At 44.8% G+C, this 23,169-nt stretch overlaps 1 protein-coding gene across 7 annotated transcripts; it reads right to left on the bottom strand.

Annotated features, from left to right (window-relative positions):
• Positions 1–69: 69 nt before the first annotated feature.
• On the bottom strand, positions 70–21,988 carry PLCXD1 (phosphatidylinositol specific phospholipase C X domain containing 1). Of its 7 annotated transcripts, none has more exons than XM_029998629.2 (8): positions 21,820–21,988; positions 21,587–21,721; positions 14,946–15,088; positions 11,363–11,499; positions 7,939–8,067; positions 6,612–6,767; positions 2,892–3,075; positions 70–1,922 (listed from the first exon to the last, which is right to left on the bottom strand). In XM_029998629.2, exons 3-8 carry the CDS (start codon positions 15,055–15,057, stop codon positions 1,657–1,659), a joined length of 984 nt encoding a protein of 327 aa, XP_029854489.1. In that variant the 5' UTR covers positions 15,058–15,088; positions 21,587–21,721; positions 21,820–21,988; the 3' UTR covers positions 70–1,656. The 7 variants fall into 7 exon arrangements, with proteins under 7 accessions (XP_029854489.1, XP_040975375.1, XP_029854490.1 ...); XM_041119441.1 differs by lacking the exons at positions 21,587–21,721; positions 21,820–21,988 and adding exons at positions 15,453–15,800; positions 19,356–19,473; XM_029998630.2 differs by lacking the exons at positions 21,587–21,721; positions 21,820–21,988 and adding an exon at positions 19,356–19,487.
• Between the last annotated feature and the right edge of the window lie 1,181 nt (positions 21,989–23,169).

Genomic DNA, 23,169 nt, shown 5'->3' with positions numbered 1-23,169 from the left:
AATTACTACTGGGAACCAGTAAAAGAATCAGTATGACAGAAAGAAGAAGCAAAACTACTTCAGTCAGTATTACACAGAGATCAAGTTTTATTAGATAAACAAGCCACTTGAGGGTACAAAAGATAGACAGAAAAAGATCCTGAGTATATATAACGTAACACTTCATGCAGGTAGTGACTAAAAAAATCAAAACTGAATGACTGCTTAGTATGAAGTACATAGAGGTATGAACAAGGATAAAAAGCACTGTAAAAAAAGCATTTAGAACGTCTTCTCTATAAATGGAATGTTTCAGTTTGTAGTCCTATATGTATTCTGCAATTGCAAGAGATTGCATGAGGAGGTAGCATCTTAGCCTCTTCATGCTGAGAAGTCCAGGTTGAGTTTGAACTGATGTCAAATAGCAGTTGACGCCTACTGCAAACATTAACATCTTGCCAAAACATTTGAACTCAGCTTTTGCATATAAAGTGCATCTAGAAATTGAGGTATATTGATGAAGCTGCATAGTGAACTTTACACAATGCCTGGTTTTGTTTTAGTCCCGATGCTTGCCATTTCTCTTACCTTCATGATCATCTGTTACTGCACAGTTCATTTAAAAAAATTAGAAAAATAGGATTGACGTGCAGTGGCAAAGAGCATAAAACCCTTAGTTTTTACATAAGCAAAAACTACTTATTGAGAGGAAAAATAATTACAGAACTACTAAAATAGCTAAATAAAAGACCAGGTGTGAAACACCAAATGAGCATTACGGAAGCCAAGAATCTGTATTTCTAGAGCAGTCTGAGTTTAGATAAGGAATTTGTTTCATATGCGTTATATTGAAAATAAAGGCATATTTTGGCAGCACCTAATAATGAAATATGTTTTACCACAGACAAACTGTTTAGGGGCCTAGTTTTGGTATCTTTACCACTGCAGAACTGGCATGAGTGATAAAAAAGAGTTAAGTGTTCAAATACACATACCTCTTACAAATCATAAAGAATTTTGTGACTACCCTGTTGGTAAAGGTGCTCACAACTGATACTCGGCACACAGCAACAGTACAGCTGCTTCTAGATCTCCAATGCTAACGATGTATTGATGTATATATAAAAATCATGTTGGACAGGATTTTCAATACAGTATCTTTGATATATCAAAAAGATTTTTAAACTGTACCTTTTGTATATTTAACAAACTATGAAAATGGACAAGTCAGTTTCACACTGATATAAAAGACTGAGAATTGGGGTTGCAAGTAGTGCAGAATATCTTTACAATTACAAGAAAGATAAAATCTTATCACAAAATAATTCATGCAGCTACTGACATATTTCTCCTTCTTGTCATATGTAAAATAAAATAAGATCAAGTTCTTGGGACTTTCACTATTGCCAACTGCTGCAAAATCTAAGCACCTCCAAGTAAATTATACCTCTATCATAGTTCCCTACAGACTTTAGCAAGGTCTGCCTGCTCTCTTTTCTGTGAAAAGGCCTTGAAACCCTGATGATGTTGAGAGCGCTTTTCTTACCGAGTCTTTAAAACATCTGTGATTTAAGTTAACTGGACCTTTATGGGATCCAGGATGTTTAAACCAGGAGACGTTAAATGCAGACAAAGCCTTTTCAGCTTTTCACAGATCAAGAAGCTGAGAAGGAAATGCTATTTGTTCCCGTTACTTTGACAGTGTAATGAAGGATTAATTTTTGTGTTAAGTTCTATCACATCTTTGACAAAATCATTATTTCCTATGAAGTCTCCAGCAATGATGTTAATACATTCTTTCCTTGGTCCTGGATACTGTTGCTTTATCCAGATTTTCAAGCATGGAAGACTCTGGAGCGTCATTTTCTTCAGTGATCCAAATGGGTGTACGAGAATATACCTTAAATTTTCAGTAAGGTTAATCCCTGCTACAAAGAATTTTTCTGAAACAAAAAATCAGGTGACACATTAAATATTCCTTTGAGGAGAACAGAAACTGCTCAGCATTGCATTAACACCAGATCTCATTCCTCTGGGAATCATTAAATAGTAACTTCACACTCTTTCTGTATCATTTCACATCCCTAGAACTGTTCAGTAGACTGTCTCCCCTTGATGCAACTGCGTGCTGTAGTAAATAGTTACTGAGCCAAGCCTGGTTATTGAATTCCAGTTGCATTCCAGTTTAGCTAAATTTATTTAAATTATTCATTGCAGACTAAAGGTTCTCCACTAACTAGCCCTCCTTTATAAATTACGTTTGTTTCTATAAGGGTTGCTTCCAAATGCTTAGCCTTCCCCCATGACGGACAGGTACACAGGGTGCACCTACGCAGGCGTTTTCGTCTGGCGGGGCAGTGTGCCTTTGAAGCGGTTCTCCCCTTCATCACCCCATGCATGCACGTCACAGCGCTGCGTCAGAGCTTAGGAACGAAATTTCTTTCAGCTTAGACTGCACCAGCGTGACTGAGCGCTGCTATTTCCTGACATAGCTACAGCCTTCGCGCACCATTCTTGCAGGGGTTTCTTTTCACAGCAAGGCTAGCCCAATGCGTTTCCCTCGTCATCAGCACTGCCTAAAGCAGCAAGCACTGGGTTGAGGAAGCAGTCTCCTACCTGTGAGATGGGCACAACAGCACCAGCGAGCTGGTCTGTGCTGACGGCTGCTTTTTCATGGGATCACGCGAGTGAAGCAGCTGCCGTGATTTATATAGCCTATGCATGTACATACACTGACGCGTGTATTTGCACCACCAAAGATGAATGTTGTACTTGCCCATGGGTGGGCAAAGCACCGAGTAACATGGGTGCAAAGTGGTTATATCCCGTAATGCTATGATCGCCCAACTTCTGATGTGTTTTGCGTTGCTGTACGTGCCCCTTGTTTCCTCCAAGCAACTCCCCGTGCTTACCTGGACGGCCCATCTGCTTCATGTGCTCTAAATACTGGATAAGAGCGCGAGTGGCAGTTTTGTTTCCCCACCAGTATGGGATCGCAGGCCACAGCTCACAGTGCTTCTCCACCTCCATGTCCTCTTCGTACGAGACTATGGCCTGATGGCCACACTGCCACATGGTCCGCAGTGTCGGCACCACCTAAGAAAGGACGCCCAGGTTGAAGTCAGCAGCGTAGCAGTGTTCCCAAAGTTCGTACACTGACGTGTGACGTCACCTTGGTAGAGAGGCACAGATTCAGTTCAAGTAAAGCTTTTAAGCGTACAGCCCAGTAGGTCACTGGCTGGCTTACAAGCTGCAGGGGCAATGGGAGCCTGGGAACTTCAGCTGGTTCCTCCTTTCCTCAAAAAATTCAACTATGGTAAAGTACATAACTCAAGGTCTTACACCTGTGTAACAAGAAACCACCCCCGTGTCAGCCCTGGTGCACATACTGCTGCTGAAAACTTGTTGGGAGAGGAAGACGCAGGCCATTTGGTGAAAGGAGGTGGGAGCAGGGCAAAGCTCTACACACAGCTGTAGGAATACAGACACAAGAAGCAGGCATAATTTTGGCAAATGCCCCACATATTCATCCAAATTTGTCGTTGTAGCCATCAAAGAAAATTGAACTGCTTAAGACTCGGTATGACTAGACAAAAGTCTTCAAGAGATACGTTATTTCTGATTTCTCTAAGCAAGTGGGAAGTTTCCGAAATTGGGGTGCTCCAGACTTTTTGAATTGAGAGAAGGGAAGACTTGCGTCAGAAACCTCCTCAGACAGACAAATGGGCTGAAACAGGTCTGTTAAATTTGAGTGTTTCAATATGAAATCACATTTTCCAATCCTCGAAAGTTACCGTCAGACAGAATTGAGGCCCTCTGACTAGTTGTATTGGCAAAACCAACATATTTAACAGCTATTGGTTTTTTAAGAATGTTGTGGTTAAAAGCTATGTCTGTTGCTTATGAAAGGAAATGGTGGCTTTTTGATGTTCCAATTAACTTATTAATTAAAATAAAAGCCAAAGGCAGTTGAAAATGTTTTATGTAAATCTTTGAAGAGAGCCAAGGGTTCAATGAACATGGGAATCCCTCTTACTTCATCCAAGATAGAAAGAGTGGAAGCCCCAATTAGGTCAGAAAGTACTGCAAAATTAAGACACAAGCTACTCAAACTACAAAAACCTGTGGCTGGCAGAACCCTTTGCTTTACTCCAGCTGCCTTTCTAAAGCTGGAACCTCTTAAACAAAACAAAACAAAAAAAAGGGGGGGTGGGATAAGAGCTAAAAAAAAAGCTACCAGAAATGTGTACATGAGCACAGGTGCTTATTTTGCAAACAAAGCAGAAGTGAAACTGTAAATGTCTAACAAGGGATTTTTAAACCCAGATCAAAGGAAGACACCTTGAATAGTTAAGGCAATTAAAATTTTAAACGCAATGTAATGTTGTCACACTGTGGCCTGTGCCAGTACTACATACAGACCTCTACTTAGCAGTTGCTTCATAAATACTTTAATGCTTACTTTTGTACAACGACAGAGTTGCAGTCTTGAAAGACCATAGATACCAGATTATTTTAGAATAAGTGAGGAAGTACTTGGTTATTTGATGTTCAATCTGAATCTGTGATCCTGAAAAACCCCACAGCTACCTAACCTGCAACAGTATCACTTGCAAAAATGGCGAGATCCATTTTGCTGGTCACAGACCCCACAAAAATAAATTCTTCCTGCTTGAGGGAAGTACTTGGCTTCTCTTTTCTTCAGTGCCCTTCTTCCCTCCCCCTGGACACAACTCGGAAACATTCTTCTTTCTTCAGTCAGGTGATCTCAAACCATTTGTTCATCACCTTTGTTCAACAAACTAACCGCAGCAGCTTGCTCCTTTGCAATTAATACCTTTTTTTCTTTTTAAGAGCTAGCCATGTGTCTGAAAGAAAATTTGACCGTCTCCAGTATTGCTCTGCTCATCCACGACTTACACACTCAAGATATTTGGGGAAAACAACAAAACAGTGTCACTCAGGCCTTCAGTTATTCAGCTGAGGCCTGAATATTCAGAATCCCCTAGTTTTGCTGAAAATTGTTCTATTTTAACTCTGCTGTACAAAATGCTTTGAAATGGTAATACTCGCCCGTTACTGATACACCAGCTTCAAAGGCTGTATTCGAATCACAAACAGGGTCATCATTATCCTGTACCCCTCACATCTCCAGAGAAAACCCTCTGTTCCTGTGCATCTTTGAAATGTTAATTGTTTAACTACTAAAAGCTCCCACACCTTGTAAAAAAGAGGAAGCTAAAAATCTCAACTTCTACAATTTAGCAATCAAATGATTTCTGATTATGTAAATTAAGGCTTTTCTGCAGGTTTGGGTGACTGAAAGCATATTAGGCTAGTTGGAAGGTCAGCTCCAGCTCATGTCCAGGAAAGAAAGTCAATGCCACGAGAAATGTGCCAAGGGCAGAGATACTATTAAGAGGGACCTTGACAGGCTGGAGACATGGCCTGGCAGAAACCTCATGAAGCTCAACAAAGGCAAATGCAAAGTCCCGCGCCTGAATGGACTCATCCCACGCATCAGGACGGACTGGGGGCAGCTGGCTAGAAACCTGCTTTGAAGAGAAGGACCTGGAGCTCCTAGGAGACACCAAGCCGAACATGAGCCGGCAGTGTGCCCACATGGCAAAGGTCAACTGCAAACTGGGCTGTATTAGTAAAGGCACAGATAGCAAATCAAGAGAAGGGGTTCTTCCCTTCTATTCAGCACTTGTGGGACCGCATCTCAAGGACTGTCTCCAGCTGGGGCTTCCCCAGTACAAAAAAGTCATTGATGTGCTGGAGTGAGTCCTGCAGTGTGCAACCAGAGCTAGCAGAGGCTGGAGCATGACACGCAAGGACAGGCTGAGAGAGCTGGGTCTATTCAGCGTGAAGAAGAGAAGACTATGGACAGGTCTTACTGCTGCCTACAAATACCTAATGGGCAGATGTAGAGAAGACTCCTCAGATATGCACAGCAAAAGGATGCAAACCAGCAGACACAAGTTACAGCAAGAGAGATTCTGATCAGATAGATAAGAAAAACACGTTCACTGTGAGAGTGGACAAGTGTTGGACCAGGCTGCATAGAAAGGTTGTGGAATCGCCATCCTCGGAGATATTCAAGAATGGATGGGACACAGCCCAACATAACTTTGAAGTTGGTCCTGCTTTGCATTTTGGGCTTGGACCAGATGACCTCCAGAGGTCACTTCCAACCTAAACTATTATAAATAGCATAAAAATTCATTTGTAATTATTGCTGTGAAATGGCAGAAAGTGGATTCTTTGAATTCTATAAATATAGTATGGACTATATTTATAACACACACACCTTCTTTTATTTTCTTTCTTTTCTTTTTAAAAACAAAACTCAGACAGGACAGTGGATGACAGTTGTGTCCCTACTGTTGTCCCACAACTCAACAGGCGTGACAGTCAAATTTAATTCCCTCCTCCACACTGCGGGATGTAGGTTTACTTTATCTCCTCAATTTTATTAGGTAGAGACCTATCATCTCTGATGCAGCAAATGTTACTTTTCCTAGGTTAAAAATACAGTGAAAGTAGAATATATCTAAAAATTTGGAATCAAAGATCTCACTGTAATATATCATTCTTAAAAAAGAAGAAAAAAGGGACCTCATACTTACATTTCTGGGACACAGTTTACACTGGAAAATCTCTTTTATACAGGCAATAAGGTGACAATGAAGTTTCTTCGTTAATCCATCAAAATTCCTGCAGGCTAAGATAACAACTTCCTGAGGATGAGTTTCCAGCCACCTTAACACTTCCCATAGAATATCCTAGAAGAGAGAGTCATGACAACTTAGAAAATCATCTATGCTATGCAGGGGAAAGGACATAAAACCAACAGAGCATTGATGGTGGAGTAGACTCGGAATCACAATAATGAAAATCAGGGTGGGTTTCTGGAGGATGGCCATCTGACAGCCCACAAGGTGGTCCAGAGAGATGCACCCCAGAAAAACCCACTTTCTGCAGGTCTGTGCTGGTTTGCTCTGGATGTGGTTCTAGCACACTACGCTTAACGGCTTTGTATTTTGGTAACACCCATGAATCTCCTACTGCCTGGAGGCAGGTTAGCAGTAAATCCATCTCCCCAAGCTTCTTTAAGGACAAACAACATATTAGCGGCAAACTCAAAAACAGGGAAGAGTTCTGTGCTTGCTTAAACGTAACAGGACCTGTTTTCCCCATTTGTTGTGGGCAATGACAACTTCTTGAGGACCACATATAATTAGCAGGGTGATCAGGCGCTACACCTAAGTGTTTACATGAGCACGCCAGTCACCATGAAACCTCAACACATGAAGGGTTCAGACTCATGAGCATGAAACCAAAGTTTACAAATTAAAAGCTGCATTAGCTGGCTGTGCCTGGCTGTACAGGTCCCAGCAAATGGAAAGACGTAAACTACTCCACAGTGACAGAGCACATGCGAAGAACAACTCACAGTAGTTTCTTCACAGCAAGTAATTTGATCATGGGATCCAGACTTGAGTCTCTTTGTCTTTCAGTGAAATACTTTTTCTTAAAAAAAAAAAAAAAAAAAAAAAAAAAAAAAAAGAAGTGTTTCTGTGATTTTATTAGGCTTTTAATACCTTCTTCTCTTTAATAACTTCTCTCCTTATGGGGGAAACAGGATTGCCCTGGGTAGCATCCTGGGACAACACAAGAGAAACCCCAGATATACCAGGCACTTGGTAGGGGCAGTGGAGAGCAAGGCACAGCAACTCCGGTTTGAGGATGAGGAATTGATTGATGATCCAGTCTCACTTGCAGCTGCTGAAACTAACTTCCAGCCCTGCTGGTTTTCTCTAGTTTGAAGTCCTCACATTAGGAAAATAAATAACCTACTCAGAAAAGCTTGGGCTAGTATTTTCAGATTATCGTGGCTCTTGAATAAAAGAAACGGCACTGTTTTTATAGCCATCCCAAAGGTAAGGACAATACCTGTACAGTAACAGTTGTGTAAACCATATGCACGAAGTACAAATTCATAGATGGATCGTTAGCCTTGTGGGCAATCCTGAAATCCAGGTATCTAACTCCAGCCTCGAGTTGCTCCGTCACAGTCAGTACCTGGAAGGTGAAGCAGAAGACAAAGGTCCCAAGAGTTTGGAAGAGACTTGTTTCTTTAGTTTAGAAAGCTGAAAAAGGTGTACAAAGTTAGCCCTATGACATTTTTCACAGGTCTTTCATCTTTAAAATGGCACTATATGGTAGCAAGTAGCAACTATAACATATTTTACTCTCTGACAAGAGCGATCCCAATTTCACTGTGGCATATACTGCAGGTACAGATTAGATTATTCAGACCTCTGCCCTTGTTGTGTTCAGAAAGTTAAAGATCCATTCACCTGTGCTTAATACACGATCACTCCTCACAAGACTATTTGTAAGTACAAAAATTGCAGGATCAGCACTTTAGAAATGCTGTATTTTTTTATTAGATCAAAGGCTTTACAAGGGTTGTCTCTGCGGAGATCACTCATCCTCAACAGAAGAAAAAAACAAAAATAGAAAAAAGTACTGGCTGTTGTTCTTTTTCAAGATAAAGTCTCTTAAAGAGTTTGAATTAACCTGTAGAAGTCCTACAAAAGAGAGGTCCTTCTCTAGTTCCACTTCCATCAGAGTTCTACTGGATTTGAGGGCTGAATGGAACAGGTGATAAAGCTGAGTTTCTGGGCCAAAAAGTCCCAAATGATATGTCTTACCTATATCAAGACTCTTTTTGCATAAGAGAATAGAATCAATTTAATTAAATACTTTTAAACACTAATTTGTCTCAGTTCAACCTGCTATGGACAACACTTTCAGGTTTCAGAAGGCATACACTGTACTGATTTAAGTCAGAAAGGATTCAACAAAAGCTAATCAATACAAGGCATTGCACCTGAATAACCACATTTGTAGCTTTAGAGCCGAGATAGAGCTTAAGACATATGGCAGGATGCTCACCCTGCCCAGCTTCAGCCACCGAACTCTCTGTTCTGAGGGTGGGAATTTAATCTCCCCAGGCTATGCCCGAGCTGCAGGGCTGGGGACAGCCCAGCCCCACGTGTCCCGGGGTGCGGGTGGGGGGGTGCCTTGGCCCAGCAGCTCCGTCTGTGCCTGCTTGGTCCCCACCGGGCTGGAGCGGCGGCAGGAGCGATCTGTGCCAAAGTCCCACCTTGGCTTGGAGCACGCTGGAGATGGGAGTGTATATGGCTGTAGGTCATATATAACCTTTGTGGCCAGAACGAGCACCAGGTGAAATAGCTGCTCTGAACTGCCCTTCGGATGAATTTATTTACTTCTGTTGACTGTATAGGAAAACTAGACAAATTAGACTCTCTAATTAGTCACTCGGGTTTGGATACTGAATTAGACAGCGTGAACATTGCCCCCCAAGGGCAAAACTTAAGAGGAAGCCTCGGGGAGCGATGCTGCTCGGTGCTGCAATCTCACACCAGACATCCAGGGCATGAGTGGAAGTTACACGCCTGACATCAGCCATTGCTCAGGAAAGATTTGCGCCTCTAGACTGACACCCATAAGAGCCAGGGCTCAAGCCAGGCACTGCCTCCTAGGCACTGGGCCATCCAGGGACCTGTGGGTCCTACCATCAGGAGGGCTCCTTGATGTCTCTTCTGCATACCAATGGGTGGATTCACCTCCTCGCAAAGATAACTCGAGCACCGCAGAGCCAAGGACAGGCAGGATCGCAGCCGTGCCTTTTCCCCATCAGCACCAGGCCACTTCCCGCTCAGCACGCTGGGTTCTGACCAGAAAATAATTATAATGATGGAAGGAGGTTGTTAGTCACCCACAGGGTCGCTGCACTGGCCAGCAACCCACAAGTTAGGAGGTATCTAAATCTTGCGTTGGCTTAAGTCCCAAAGCAAAAAGCAGCTCAAGACAAGGCACTGTGCTAAGTGAGTGCCTTTCCACATCAACTCATCATTGCCATTACATATTCAATATCTGGTAGTGTCTACAATTCCAGTTTGCCAGGGCTGCTCAAACACAACGAAAGAAGCCTAGGCGTAATTATTGCCATTTATCAATTATTCAGTTTTAATTCCCTAATAATGAACTACTCCTCCAATAAGAACAAAAGTGAAAAGATTTTTGGTACCTCTTTGATGCCAGGAAAGTCTGTTCTTCAGAAAAATCTTCAAAAGCTCTAGCTTAAATCATGATCCCCAACTTTGTCTTTAACTTACATTTTGTGAGGAACAGAGAGATAACTACAACCTTATTATTTAGACATTTTAAAAAATTAACTAATCCTGACAGGAGGGCCACACCTTCATTCTCTTAATCTTTATGGATAAAAAAATTCCCTTCAACAAGATTTTTGTCTTGCACAATATAGACGGGGAAAACAACTGACATCTCGCACAACAGTGGTAGTAAAAATGACAAGCATTACCTTCTGAACAAAGTGTAAAAGAAAAACCCTCTTTTGATTATAGTAATATTAAATGTTATAAATAACAACAATAAACGTGAAAAAGAAGATGAGTTCCTAGTACCAAGTGGTCAGCTTTAAACAACATCTTTGTCTAGGTATCATCCCTGCCTCACTTACACACTTTTTCCCCCACAAAAGAAGATCTGCTATGTATGGCACCTATCTCATACCCCAATGTGCTGGTTTTGGCTGGGATGGAGTTGATTTTCTTCATAGTAGCTAGTATGGGGCTGTGTTTTGGATTTGTGCTGGGAACAGTGTTGATAACCCAGGGATGTTTTCATTCCTGCTGAGCAGTGCTCACACCGAGCCAAGGGCTTTTCTGCTTCTCCCCCCACCCCACCAGCGAGCAGGCTGGGGGGGCACAAGGAGTTGGGGGGGGACACAGCCAGGACAGCTGACCCCAACTGACCCAAGGGAGATGCCAGACCATAGGACGTCATGATCAGTGTATAAAGCTGAAGGGGGAAGAAGAAGGAAGGGGGGACGTTCGAAGTGCTGGCGTTTGTCTTCCCCAGTCCCCGTTAGGCGTGCTGGAGCCCTGCTGTCCTGGAGATGGCTGAACACCCGCCTGCCCATGGGAAGTGGGGAATGAATTCCTTGGCTTGCTTTGCTCGCGTGCATGGCTTTTGCTTTCCCTATTAAACTGTCTTCATTTCAGCCCACGAGTTTTCTCACTTTTACCCTTCCGATTCTCTCCCCCCATCCCAGCCGGGGGGGGTGAGTGAGTGGCTGCGTGGGGCTGAGCTGCCGGCTGGAGTTAAACCACAACACCCAAGCACAGTATCTCATCAGAGCGCAGATTTCTGGGCAGCAAGCTTTTCTTTCGTTGCGCACAGGAGAGCATGACCGCTCTCAGCACTGCACCACAAGCTTCAACTTTGCCCAGGCACGACGAGAACGCTAGACAACAGTTACCTGTGTTGTAGACCACTTCATGATAATGGGGTGCACAATGCAGGGCATACATTTGTTCAAAAACTTCACCAGCTTCAATTCATTGCCACTAACACCAGAGTTTTTATCCAAGCAGTAGGTCATAGTGTCGTGACTCCCTGTAGAATACAAAATAAAAAATGTACAGAAAATGTATATTTCTTAACTACTCAAGACCACAATACATGGTTATATTGCATGCACACACCTGACATACCACCCCATTTCCAAATCACACACCTATATTGCCCGACAGCCTATGTAGGTAGGGCAAAAAGGTGGGCTCTTCTACAGAGGTTGCTCACTTGACATTAATAAGCTTAGCGTGAAATCCTTGTGAAGGGAAGGCATCAAAACTTTTCAATAAAGCACCTGAAGTACACACCATTGTTGTTTGCCTTAAACCACAATAAAACGGCCTGTTTCAACTAGCATCTTCCACTGAAATAATTATCTTGATGTGAAAACTCACTTTTTTTAGGGAATAAATAGCGGACAGCTGAATTTATCTAGAATTTGTCCTGTTTTCAGAGTTGTCCAAATGCAGGATTTCATACTCCAGTCCCATCATCTCTGCACAGGAAAATATGACTGAAAGCAGAAATTCAGCTTCTTACACCTTTGACTGGACCAACTCCTAACTTGGCACGTTCAGCATTTATGTCTTAAATATCTGGTAAAAAATGCCCTCCTGAACTAACACCCACATGCCCTACAAAAACAATGTAAGAGGTGGGTGCTTGAAGGTTTCAGAGGCAAATCCAAGTCTAAGTTTACATGTGACAGATGAACAAGATCCACTTTTTATGGACTTCAAAAGTTACCCGACTCTTTCCAGCACAGGGAGTTACACAGGGGCAGGCTAAGCACCAGAGCCAAGTACAGCCTGCCCAAATATTTGACTTCTTTGAAGTCTGAATAAATCTGACACATCTCTTGCATCATGTTTAGATGAAACTCTGTTGCAACTCACAATTTCTTCAGGACAGGCAAGCAGTGATTTTGCCAGCTTTTCCTGTTCCATTATTTCTTCTAATTTTATAAAGCATCAATAAGAAAAGCTAACAGCTCAGTGAAGTGACTTGCTGGGATCTTTACAGAGTATCTGCAAGGAATTTGCATATCATTTTGTTTTTTAAGTCTTCTGTCAAACAAATTGTTCACTGGTGCTAGGAGCTGCCTTCCGGAATGGTCAGTCTTACTGGTGCCAATGGCAATATTTCTAGTAGCCAAAGAAAATGGACAAGATTGTATTTGAAATAAAGACAATCCTTTGAAACTGTCAATAATAGTTTAACATCTCACTCAATTTTATCACCTTTTAAAACTGGGTTTCTGTCTATTTTACTGCTTTAAACACCCAAACCAAGCTCACTGCAGATGGAAGATCGATAATGAGGGCATGCAATCAAAGAAGTTTGTCTTACAAGATGTAAGAGTCAAACCATTAAATACCCATGGACCAAATCCAAGTCTGAGAGAAGTGAACAGGATTCCGTTGATGGGCATTGCATGTACCGATGCTAATCAGCAAATGGATAGTGACCTTTCATTTAGGAGTCATCTTGTGATGTCAGTGAGTTACAGTAATGAAACGAAGATGGGAATATCCATGACACAACAAATATGATGCAAAGAGTGAGCTGGCAGCACTGTGCTGAACCTGGTGCAAACACAACACTAATTACTGAGACTTGCCTCTGTCTCCTCATCATGCTTTCAGAATGCAGTCTCCCACATTTCTTGCATGCCTTGTTGTCTTCTCTATCCGAGATAAGCTTCCACTTCCAAACTGGGCTTCCCCCAGTCATTGCTCCCTCTAAAAACCTGCCAGAGCTGTCTTGACCTGGTTGGTCTTGATCTGCTTTTGTGCTGACCTGGACCAGTTTTGTAGGTCAGCTGGACAGCCACCAAAATATTCCAAGCTAATAGCCTGCAATGCTCTGTAAAAGTCCTCCAATGTTTGCTGAAATGGTCTTGTCTTCAACTATTCTTTTCTTCTCCTGCCTGTTCTCCATGCAGGTATATTCACAAGAACAACAAACAGACATTCACAAAAATAACAAGGTCACCGTTAGGACAAGAGCCAGGAAGTCAAAGGCACACATCAGCAGGTTCTCAGCTTTCTACAATGTCCAAGAAACACCACTGTGAAAGTTTTTTAGAAACAACATGGTTCCTTTTCCACAAAAAAATACACAAACCACTGACCATGCTACTGACTTTTTGAAGGATTTTTGCAAGAGGAACAAAAAAGAAAAAAAAGATGGGGGAAAAGAAAAAAAAAGAGGAGAATACGACCTTCTTTCTTCTGTCATAAGACAGATACTTCTTTTCTTTTCTTGATGGTTAAATAAGAAATACAGCATTTTTTTATAACATCTGTTCTGGGGTCCTTTTACATAGGCTTTATCCAAAACAGAGGTGTGCTTGTTTTGAAATTAACATCAATTTAAATTACATATCCAAGAAGTCACCATGAAATAAGTTTCTAGGTTTCAATTTTAATCAAAACTCCACATTCCATTAGTTCACAAAAGGCGGGGGGGGGGCGGGAATCCATCACAGTTCTTGTGTCCTCCCAGGGCTCCATCCACTGAAGACAAGACTTGATTTTTCCCCACTATTCCTCAATATACATCTTTGCTAAAGTTAACCTACAATCCTGTAGCCTCCATGAAACATTCATCTACATGCTGTGCTGCTTTCCACCCAAACTACCTGTCGCATCTACAGGTGTGAGAGAAAAAATGGGCTAGACTTTTCTTTAGTACCATTTTCATTGTGGAGGCAAAGGGAATCACTCAAGAGCTGACAGCCCTCCAGTGCCTCTCCACGTGCCAGTGAAAACAGGTTCTCCCATAACTTCTTTGGGCAGAATGAAAAAAATATCACCTATTTAAGGCAGCAGAGAGAAGCAATACTATGACCAAAGAAAGGCTAATGATACACAGGTCTGAATGTAGTACCAGTGAGAGCACCAGCTATAGCACAGCTGTGTTTACCCATAATAGGATAAATCCAGTTTTTGTAAGCAGGGTCATGTAGAAAAGTCACACTCTACATTAACAAAAACATATGTTAATTAAAAGTCTCCATCCTCCTTTTTCATACCTTCACACACTCTTTTAAACAGTACAAAGAAACAAATAATAAGGTAAAATGTTATTTCTCTCATTTCGGAACCATTTTATTATGTAGGAAGTGGCAAGAACGAAATAGGAAAATCTCACCATTGCCCAGATAAGCAAATGCTCCAGTTATTAACACTGATCTGACAAGATGATGCACAGGGACTGCAAAAAGTTCCCTCTTTCTTTCCTTCCCTCAAACAAAACAAAACAAAAAAAATCCTTTTTTTATCCCTCCCTTCCAAGAAACCCCAAACATTACAGACTAAAAGTCTTTACATGCATGCACACATCACACAAACCCTCCCTCAAGCCCTTCTCCCACACACTGACCCAAATAATAAACGTAGCCATCCTGAAATGGGACAAACAGGGTGTTCCAATGCTTAAATGACACACTAACAAAACAGTGGAGAACAAAAGTTAATCTTTACCTGGAAGAGCTAAGTTATAGAGGGGAATATCCCAGAGCTTCTCTGGTAATTGTGACATCCATTGACCATACTCATGGCACACATGAACGGAGGTCTGCAAAGGGCCTTCCATTAGTGCCAGCTCTAGGACTTCATAGGGTATTCTGGGAGGCAAAAAGAAAAGAAAAAGAATAAACCATTCCGTATACTGTGATTGAATTAATGCCATTGCACCTAAGCAGAATGGATTTATACGTGCTATAAAATGTCAACCCTTCTCTCAAGTAGTTGTGTCAACCCTTCTCTCAAGTAGCTGCAGCAAAATGTCAAGAGCTCCTCAGCCACAGCATAAACTGCTTTTGATAACATTGTGTGGCAGCACAATGCCAAGGGAGGGTTCCAGCTTCAGGCTCGGATATTGACCAACTGAAAGAAAAAAATAGAGGCAAGACAAATATGTGCAGCTTCGTTGGTATGGGGAAATGACTGTCTACATTGGCTATTGTGGCATCATGAGGAGTAACCTACCTCCAGTGTGAAACAACGTCTGTTCCTTTTTAAAACTTTTCAGAAAAGCTGTCACTGTGAACAATTCCTTCTTGTCTGCTACAGCAATGGCAGTCAGATATGTATTTGCGCAGGTTTTGTGCTCTGACAAACATCCTCACGGGTCCCTGGTCCCTTTTGCTGCATCTCAGCACAGTCATTCCTGAGATTGCTTCTCCGCAAAGTATTCTTCAGGTTGCTTTTGGGAGGTGGTTGGTTTTTCTGGATTTACAAGTGACCCATACTGTTTATATGAAGAACAGTTCCTTAAACATGGTGCAGTAGATTTTTTTTTTTTTTGGCAGACACATAGGGTCATCTGAAAGGCAACTTTAGGAATTGCATCCCTAAGTTTTATGTCCATACCGCACATAACAGATACAATCTGCTTTTATATCTGCCAACACACGTAGCGTCACTCATCTAGCCTGTCCTGCTGTGCCTTTGTGTGGCTTTCCATTGGTCTCACTAAGTATGGACAGCCCAGTTAAGAATGGGACAGTGTCAGCTGAAGGAAATGCCCAGCACCCCTGGAGCAGTGACACAGGCTGCGCGTGTCTGCTGCGTAACCTGGGGCTTTCCTCCTGGCGAGAGCAGCTACCTCTGAGGTTATCCGTACACACAAGGCCATTGCGTAAGCAGGAAAGAAGTGGTTTAAACCCCCTCTTGCTCCCTTTGTCTCCTTTTTAAAAAACAGATATTTGATGGGCCTAGTGCAAAGTCGAGTGGAAAAACTCCTATGATTTATTTAAAAAAAAAGGTGCAGATCTTTTTGTCCTGCATAAGCAAGTGGCCTCTATATGCCACGTCTGGTATTCTTATTCTTAGAAAGAGTTTGGATCTTGGGCAGATCAACTCATCCGTCCTCTGGCTCTGGAGTTTAACATGCTGAGCTTCTGCCTCCTGCAGACCCCTTGCTCAGACAACAGAAGCCCGCAGCTGACCTTGTCCCCTTCTCCTGTGCCTCATGCTTCCTCAGACTGCACACCGCTGCTCACCCCGGGCTGCTCTGCTCTAGTCTACGTACCGTGGAGCATCAGCGTGGACAGGGGCTGCAGATGCTAAGAACAACATTGCTATTTAGTAGTTGCAAAAGACTGGATAGTTTTTCTCCTTCCCCAGCTCTGAAGCTGACAGCAGCTGCGAGGATGCAGCACTCCAGCACATGGCAGCACTTAGGCAGGTCCTGTACACAGACTAGAAGCCGAACTATAAGCACTCTTTTCCTCTTTTCCTTGGGATCCGCAGCTCCCTTTCCAGAGCCACTGGGGCTGCCTAATTCCTCTGTTCCCCAAAGCCACCCGGGCCCCCCCAGAGCAGGCACACAGCCCCCAGGGAGCGGCGGGGACCCGTAAGCCCGCCGGCCAGCCGCACCTCAGCCCGGCACAAGCTCCTTTGCACCGACAGCACTCCCAGGACGCGTCCGAGGGCGCGGGTTTACCTGCTGCCACCCTCTCCTCCTGCCACGCGCTCTCGTCGCCTTGCTTGGGCTAACGCGGGCACAGTCCCACAGCTAACAGAAAAAAGCTGGTTTTCTGCCATGCCAGTCCCTCACACCAGTTCACCACCGAGTCAGGACGGCGCACCGCTGGCCCGTGCTGAGGAGGCAGCGAGTCCCATGATGGGCTTTGCCGGGCTGTACAACAGACCCCTCGGTGTTGCCGGGCCAAAACCCACTGGCAGCAGATTCTCAGCCTGGCACAAGCTGCCATCAATGCCCCAGTCCCTGCAGGACCAGGGCACTTCACGAGGAGCATCCTGCAGGACCTGGGAAAAGGCAGCAGAGAGCAGAAACGGCCAGACAAAGCCACGCTGTGGTCCTGCAAACACAGACACGTGAGATTCACATCTCCTCCTCCTCTTTCTCCTCCTCCTCCTCCTTTTCTTCCCACCTCGCTCCGCAGCACCCTGAGGCTGAGAATGGCAGCCGCTGGGAGTGCGCAGCAGGAGCAGCAGCACCACGGCCGTCTGCTGATCAAGTCCCGTACAGAAGCGACCGGACCAGATTTTGGCCTGATCCCCTGCGCAATGCAAAGCCCTAGATGTTCACACCACCACCTCCAAACTCAGCTGCTACCTTGTGTTTGAGGTGTGGGGTATCCTTTAGGGAGAAACTGAGGCTTGCCTGGAGGAATGAAATTACAACCATTAGCTACCGCCTCTCATGACTAAATCCTAAACTTTGCCAAGGAGAACCATATCTTTTATGCCCCCCCTTCCAGACAGGCAAGTCCACCCTACACACATTGCTGTGATTAACTACTGTATTGAGTTTGTGTGCAAGGCTTTGGTAGCGGGGGGCCTACTGGGGTGGCTTCTGTGAGAAGCTGCTGGAAGCTTCCCCTGTGTCCGACAGAGCCAATACCAGCCGGCTCTAAGATGGACCCGCTGCTGGCCAAGGCCGAGCCCATCAGCAATGGTGGTAGTGCCTCTGGAGAATGTATTTAAGAAGGGGAACCTGCAGTGAGTGAGAGGATTGGAATGTGAGAGGAACACCTCTGCAGATACCTCTGCAGGTCAGTGAAGGAGGAGGAGGAGGAGATGCTCCAGGCGCCGGAGCAGAGATTCCCCTGCAGCCCGTGGGGAAGACCATGGTGAGGCAGGCTGTCCCCCTGCAGCCCAGGGAGGTCCATGGTGGAGCAGATCTCCACCTGCAGCCCGGGGAGGACCCCACGCCGGAGCAGGTGGATGCCCGAAGGAGGCTGTGACCCTGTGGGAAGCCCACGCTGGAGCAGGCTCCTGGCAGGACCTGTGGATCTGTGGAGAGAGGAGCCCACGCTGGAGCAGGTTTTCTGGCAGGACTTGTGACCCCGCGGGGGACCCATGCTGGAGCAGTCTGGGCCTGAGGGACTGCAGCCCATGGGAGGGACCCACGCTGGAGCAGTGTGCTCCTGAAGGACTGCACTCCATGGGAAGGACCCCACGGCGGAGCAGGGCCCGAGTGCGGAGTCCTCCTCCCCTGAGGAGGAAGGAGCGGCAGAGACAAGGTGTGGCGAGCTGACCCCAACCCCCATTGCTGGGGGGAGGAGGGAGAGAGAACTGGGAGTGGGGCTGAGCCGGGCAGGAGGGAGGGATGGCGGGAAGGTGCTTTTAAGATTTGGTTTTATTTCTCATTATCCTACTCTGATTTGATTGGTAATGAATTAAACTAATTTCCCTATGTCAAGTCTGTTTTGCCTGTGATGGTAATTGGTGAGTGATCTCTCCCTGTCCTTATCTCCACCCACGAGCCCTTTGTTATATTTTCTCTCCCCTGTCCAGCCGAGGAGGGCAGTGACAGAGCGGCTTTGGTGGGCACCTGGCGTCCAGCCAGGGTCAACCCACCACAACTGCCCTCGCTCCCCTTGTTCACGGCAGCTTTCTGACCTGACCTTGGGTGGTCTGAGCGCAGGCAGCAATTACATTCTGAGGACTCTACCAGGACACAAACAATAAACAAGCAATAAAACGTGCAAATGTGCAAAGCCAGTAGAGATCACTGTCCTCTAACCTCGGGACACCGAGAGCATCTGGTGGGATCTCACCCGGGTTGTGCCCAAAGCACGCCTCGCACCCGCAGCCCCCCAGCCCGGAGTGCTGGGCAACAGCCAAACACCACGCAGTTCCAGGAGGGAAATATAATTAATGAATGCCGGATGATGACATAATTAAAACATTTTCTGCAGCCGACCCAGAAGCTAGCTAACGTCACGGGAATTACAGGGAACGCCGCGACGAGAACTACCCGAACTGCCACAGCCAGGAGCAGGCTGCCAGCCCCACCAGTCGCAGGGCTGATCCCAGGGGAGAAGCCGGGACCCCGCACCCCCTCCGGGCACCCCGCTGTCCTACCCTGCGGGAGGACGGATTCCTCCCTCCCCTCTCTTTTTTAATTGCTGTACTTACTGCGATGAAGGACGAGGTTTCCATCTCGGCTCTCCAGGCAGCCCCGCACAGCCCAGCTCCCCCCGGGCTCCCGCAGCGGGCGCTAACCCCGCACTGCCCGCCCCAGGTGACGGCAGGTCTGAGGAAGGTGAAGGAGGGGCGAGAGAGGGGAGGAAGGAGAGGAGGAGGTGGTTGTGGTTAAGCCGACCTGCCTGAGACGCTGCCGGTGTGTTTCTTCGGGAGGAACCCGCGGGCGGGGGGGAGGCGAAGGGGTGCCGGGGGGAACAGCAAGGAATAGCGTGGAGCCATCCTTCAGCGGCATTTGAAGTCTATTAACGCAAAAACCCCTCAAAATATATCTTTCTAAATATAGATATAAAGTCCCTTAAGTGCCTGCTTCGTCCAGCAGAGTTTCTGTTTCTTCGGTTTGCAGAGCTAATACAGGATTCAGTAATTCTTTCCCTCCTCTTTAGCTTGCACAGCCCCTCATCCGTGGTGAAATTCACTCGTATTTACTATGGTACCTTGCAGAAATCTAGCCAAGCTCCTCAAAAAGCTTTTCTGTGTAAGGAGACAGGAGGGAAAGAAGTGAGTGAACGGCAGGTAGGGGCAAACATGCAAATCCTTGGTGCGGTTTTGGAAGGAGGGTGCCTTCTCAGCCTTCCCAGGGTGGTGGAAGAAGCTCCCCTACTTCATCTCCCTGTTCCAAAAGCACATTAAAACACACAGTTCCCTCAGTAAAGAATGGTGAAGCTGAAACTCTGATGGAAAGAATGGACAGAGAAAATTAACTTCCCTTTCTCCCCCACAGGGCAGCACTCCTAGAGGGTCATCTACAGCAGAACTGGGATCTGACCACTCTGGGATCCTACTGTGGTCAGGACTAGGGAAAATTCAGGCTGCTGCAGTGTTGTGCTTCTTAATGCAAGGATGTATTTTCCAGATACTCCTTTTTCACTATTTCATTTTTTGCGTGAGGCAGAGCAAAAGGAAGAGCAGTGTTCATATACAGAGCAAAACTTGCCGTGCCAACAACAGTGGCCGGAGCAGTTTAACATTCAGCTAACCGAGTCGTTCCCGTTGGTGAGTCCCAGGATGGCAGGGCTGCCTGGGCTTCGGGGTTACGCCACAGTTCAGACTGCTGTTTATATATCAATTCTCACAGAATATCACAAAACTAGCTGGAGGTAGATGCAGAAGAGATGCACAGCAAGTTGTAAAGCTAGGCACAAAAAGGACGAAATGCCAAAAGTGATGAAGGAGAGCAAAGGAGAAGGTAAGAAAGACGCTATTTAAAGGCTCTGTGGTTTTGCACCACCATGATAGAAAGTAGCTGAGAACAGTTACACAGAAGTATTACTGTGCTCTTCATGGAATGAAATAAATGGGAAAGTATTTCAAATGGAAAAGTTAGGAGGAAAAATCAGACAGAGTCAACTTTAATTCTTCATTTAATTAGAAAGTTAAGACTATGGAGGTGTGACAAAACAGCAATTAGGCAGTCTCTGGATACTACCGTGATGAATACAGTACAGCCAGATACGGTTCTGGTCTTGTAAAGCAAACCTGCGTGAAGTTGTTGAGACTAGCAGGGAAAACATGCCTGTAGAAAGGAAAGTTTAAAAGCTATTTTTGTGTGGATTTGAAATGAATAACAGAAAACTCAAAAAGAACCATGAAACTGAAACCCCAAAACTTTTTATTCTGGAGGCATTGAAACCCCAAAACTTTTTATTCTGGAGGCATTACAACAGGACTTTACACCGTAGTAATGTGAAGTATCTGCTGACTGATGTGGAAACAATCTTGCAGGTCGCACCTCAATGGAAATATTCCATCAAAAAATCTCAAGGCCTCTCCAAACCCTCCTAATTCCCATCCCTTCAAGTCTGAGTTTGGGTCTCAGTTCTTCTTCATTTGCACTAGAATTACTAGAGATGTCAAGAGAGTTGCTCCTGGTTTAGTCCTAAGATCACAATCTCTCTAGAGGGATTTAGGAAACCCATAAAATGAGGAATGACAGGAAATTAATCAGCAAGCGATTAAGCCCTGAATAAGCATGTCTCCTGAGGAGGGGTCAAGGCAAGGATAACTTTTAGCAATATTTGCAGAAATAATGATAAGCAGATTTCAAGGTGAGGAAGCAGGGGGATGAAAAAGCCCAAGATTTCTTAACCCGCCTTACAAAATAAATGTCTGCATTAAAAAGACTGGGAGTGGAGTTCAAAAGCACTGGACAAAGAAGAACTTACCCAGAAGGAGCTTATCAGGTTTTGAAGCATTCAGTACTGAACAGGTTTGAATCTGGTAGCATCGAAGAGGGTCAAAACAGGCAGCACCAGAAGCTTCAGCACGGGCATGGATGGAAATGCAGGTCTGATCTATAGCTGGGGATCAGAGTGAAAATTTCTGGTTTGTTAGTCACAGTGACAGCAGTCATAGAGCCTTAAACTGGACTTTATACATTTAAACAGCTTTGGCTTACCAAAATATGCCACACTCAGCCTGGGAGAAATCAGTTGATTTTTCAGACAGCTTAGAGGTCTATGAGATTTTTAGGTTACAATATTTGGGATGTTGCGTGAGACTTTTTTCTTCCATCCCAGTTTTTTATTTTCAGACACAGCACATCTTTATGCTATAACGTACAGAAATGCCACTAAGCGTTTAAACAACCGTAACTGAATTCCCTGGATTTGCAGTGTTTGTTCTGGGGACATTTGCAACACCCTGGCAACACGTGTGTTTGCTCCTGCCCTGACTTACTGATAAGTCCTCTCAACCCTCACCTAATTTCTGTCTTTGGGGAAAAAAGAGGCAGCTTGATATTTCTGAGAGAAGGTTGTATATCAAGCGGCAGCAGCCACGATGGCTCCTGAGAGCGGGGGACTCGGCGGGGAGGCAGCCTGCAGCTCTAGGGAAGCCACTCTGGCAATAAGAAGACCTGGGAAGAAAAATGCAGCCCAGACCTTCTGGGAGCTGGTTTCTGGTTCCCTGTGTTTGTTTCGGGGGTTACTGGACCACGATGGCTACTCCAAGCTTGCAATGCTGTGAGCAGGACCTGATGAGGGGGGGGGCACATTCCGGAGCCCCCCTTTGCACCCGATCCCCATGCTGGGGGCTGCCTGCCCACCAGGTGCCTCTGGCGACCTGGCACCAGCCGGCAGAAAACCTAAGGCAGAAGGATTTGGGTGGGATTTAGGTTGCCTGAACACATCGCAGTGTGCCAATGCCATCATGAAGAAACAGCCCTGGCTTTATTTGTAACGGGCAAATTCAGTGATAAAATTCAGTGGCTGGTAAAAATGCTGCTGTGATGGTTAGACAATGGGGTACAATACTGCTCCCTTCACATGATGGATTCTCAAAAGCCAGGGCTACATGAGATGGGGTTTTTTCTTATCAAAGTTTTGCAAGATGGGGGTAATGTTTTGACTTATTTTAAAATAACAGAAAGGAGGAGAAAAACTAGAGTTGAATTTTATTAGCAAAATTTTTAATTAAAATTTTTGAAAAAGAAAAAAAATGCTGGAAAAATCCTCAAATTCCTCTGATTTGATCCAGTCGCACCAATGTTAAGTGAGGCTTCAGTGGGCTTGGAGCAAGGCCCAGGCAGACAGTTTTCCTCTCAACCAGAAGCAAATGAGATTTTAATTTCAACTTAACTACACCAGCATTGACAGGTAGGGTTAAAATGCCCTAGAAAACATCTAGTAAAGCCAGCTTTCTTCATGTCTGGCACCAGCAGTGTTTAAAACAAGACATTAAAAGCCCTTCCAAGACACACAGGAGAGCTGCTTGTAATGTCCTACTAAAAAGAGAAGCTTAAAGGGGA

The sequence above is a fragment of the Aquila chrysaetos genome, chromosome 23 (assembly GCF_900496995.4).
Source record: "Aquila chrysaetos chrysaetos chromosome 23, bAquChr1.4, whole genome shotgun sequence".
NCBI lineage: Eukaryota > Metazoa > Chordata > Aves > Accipitriformes > Accipitridae > Aquila > Aquila chrysaetos.
This window is presented reverse-complemented; position numbering and strand designations above follow the sequence as displayed.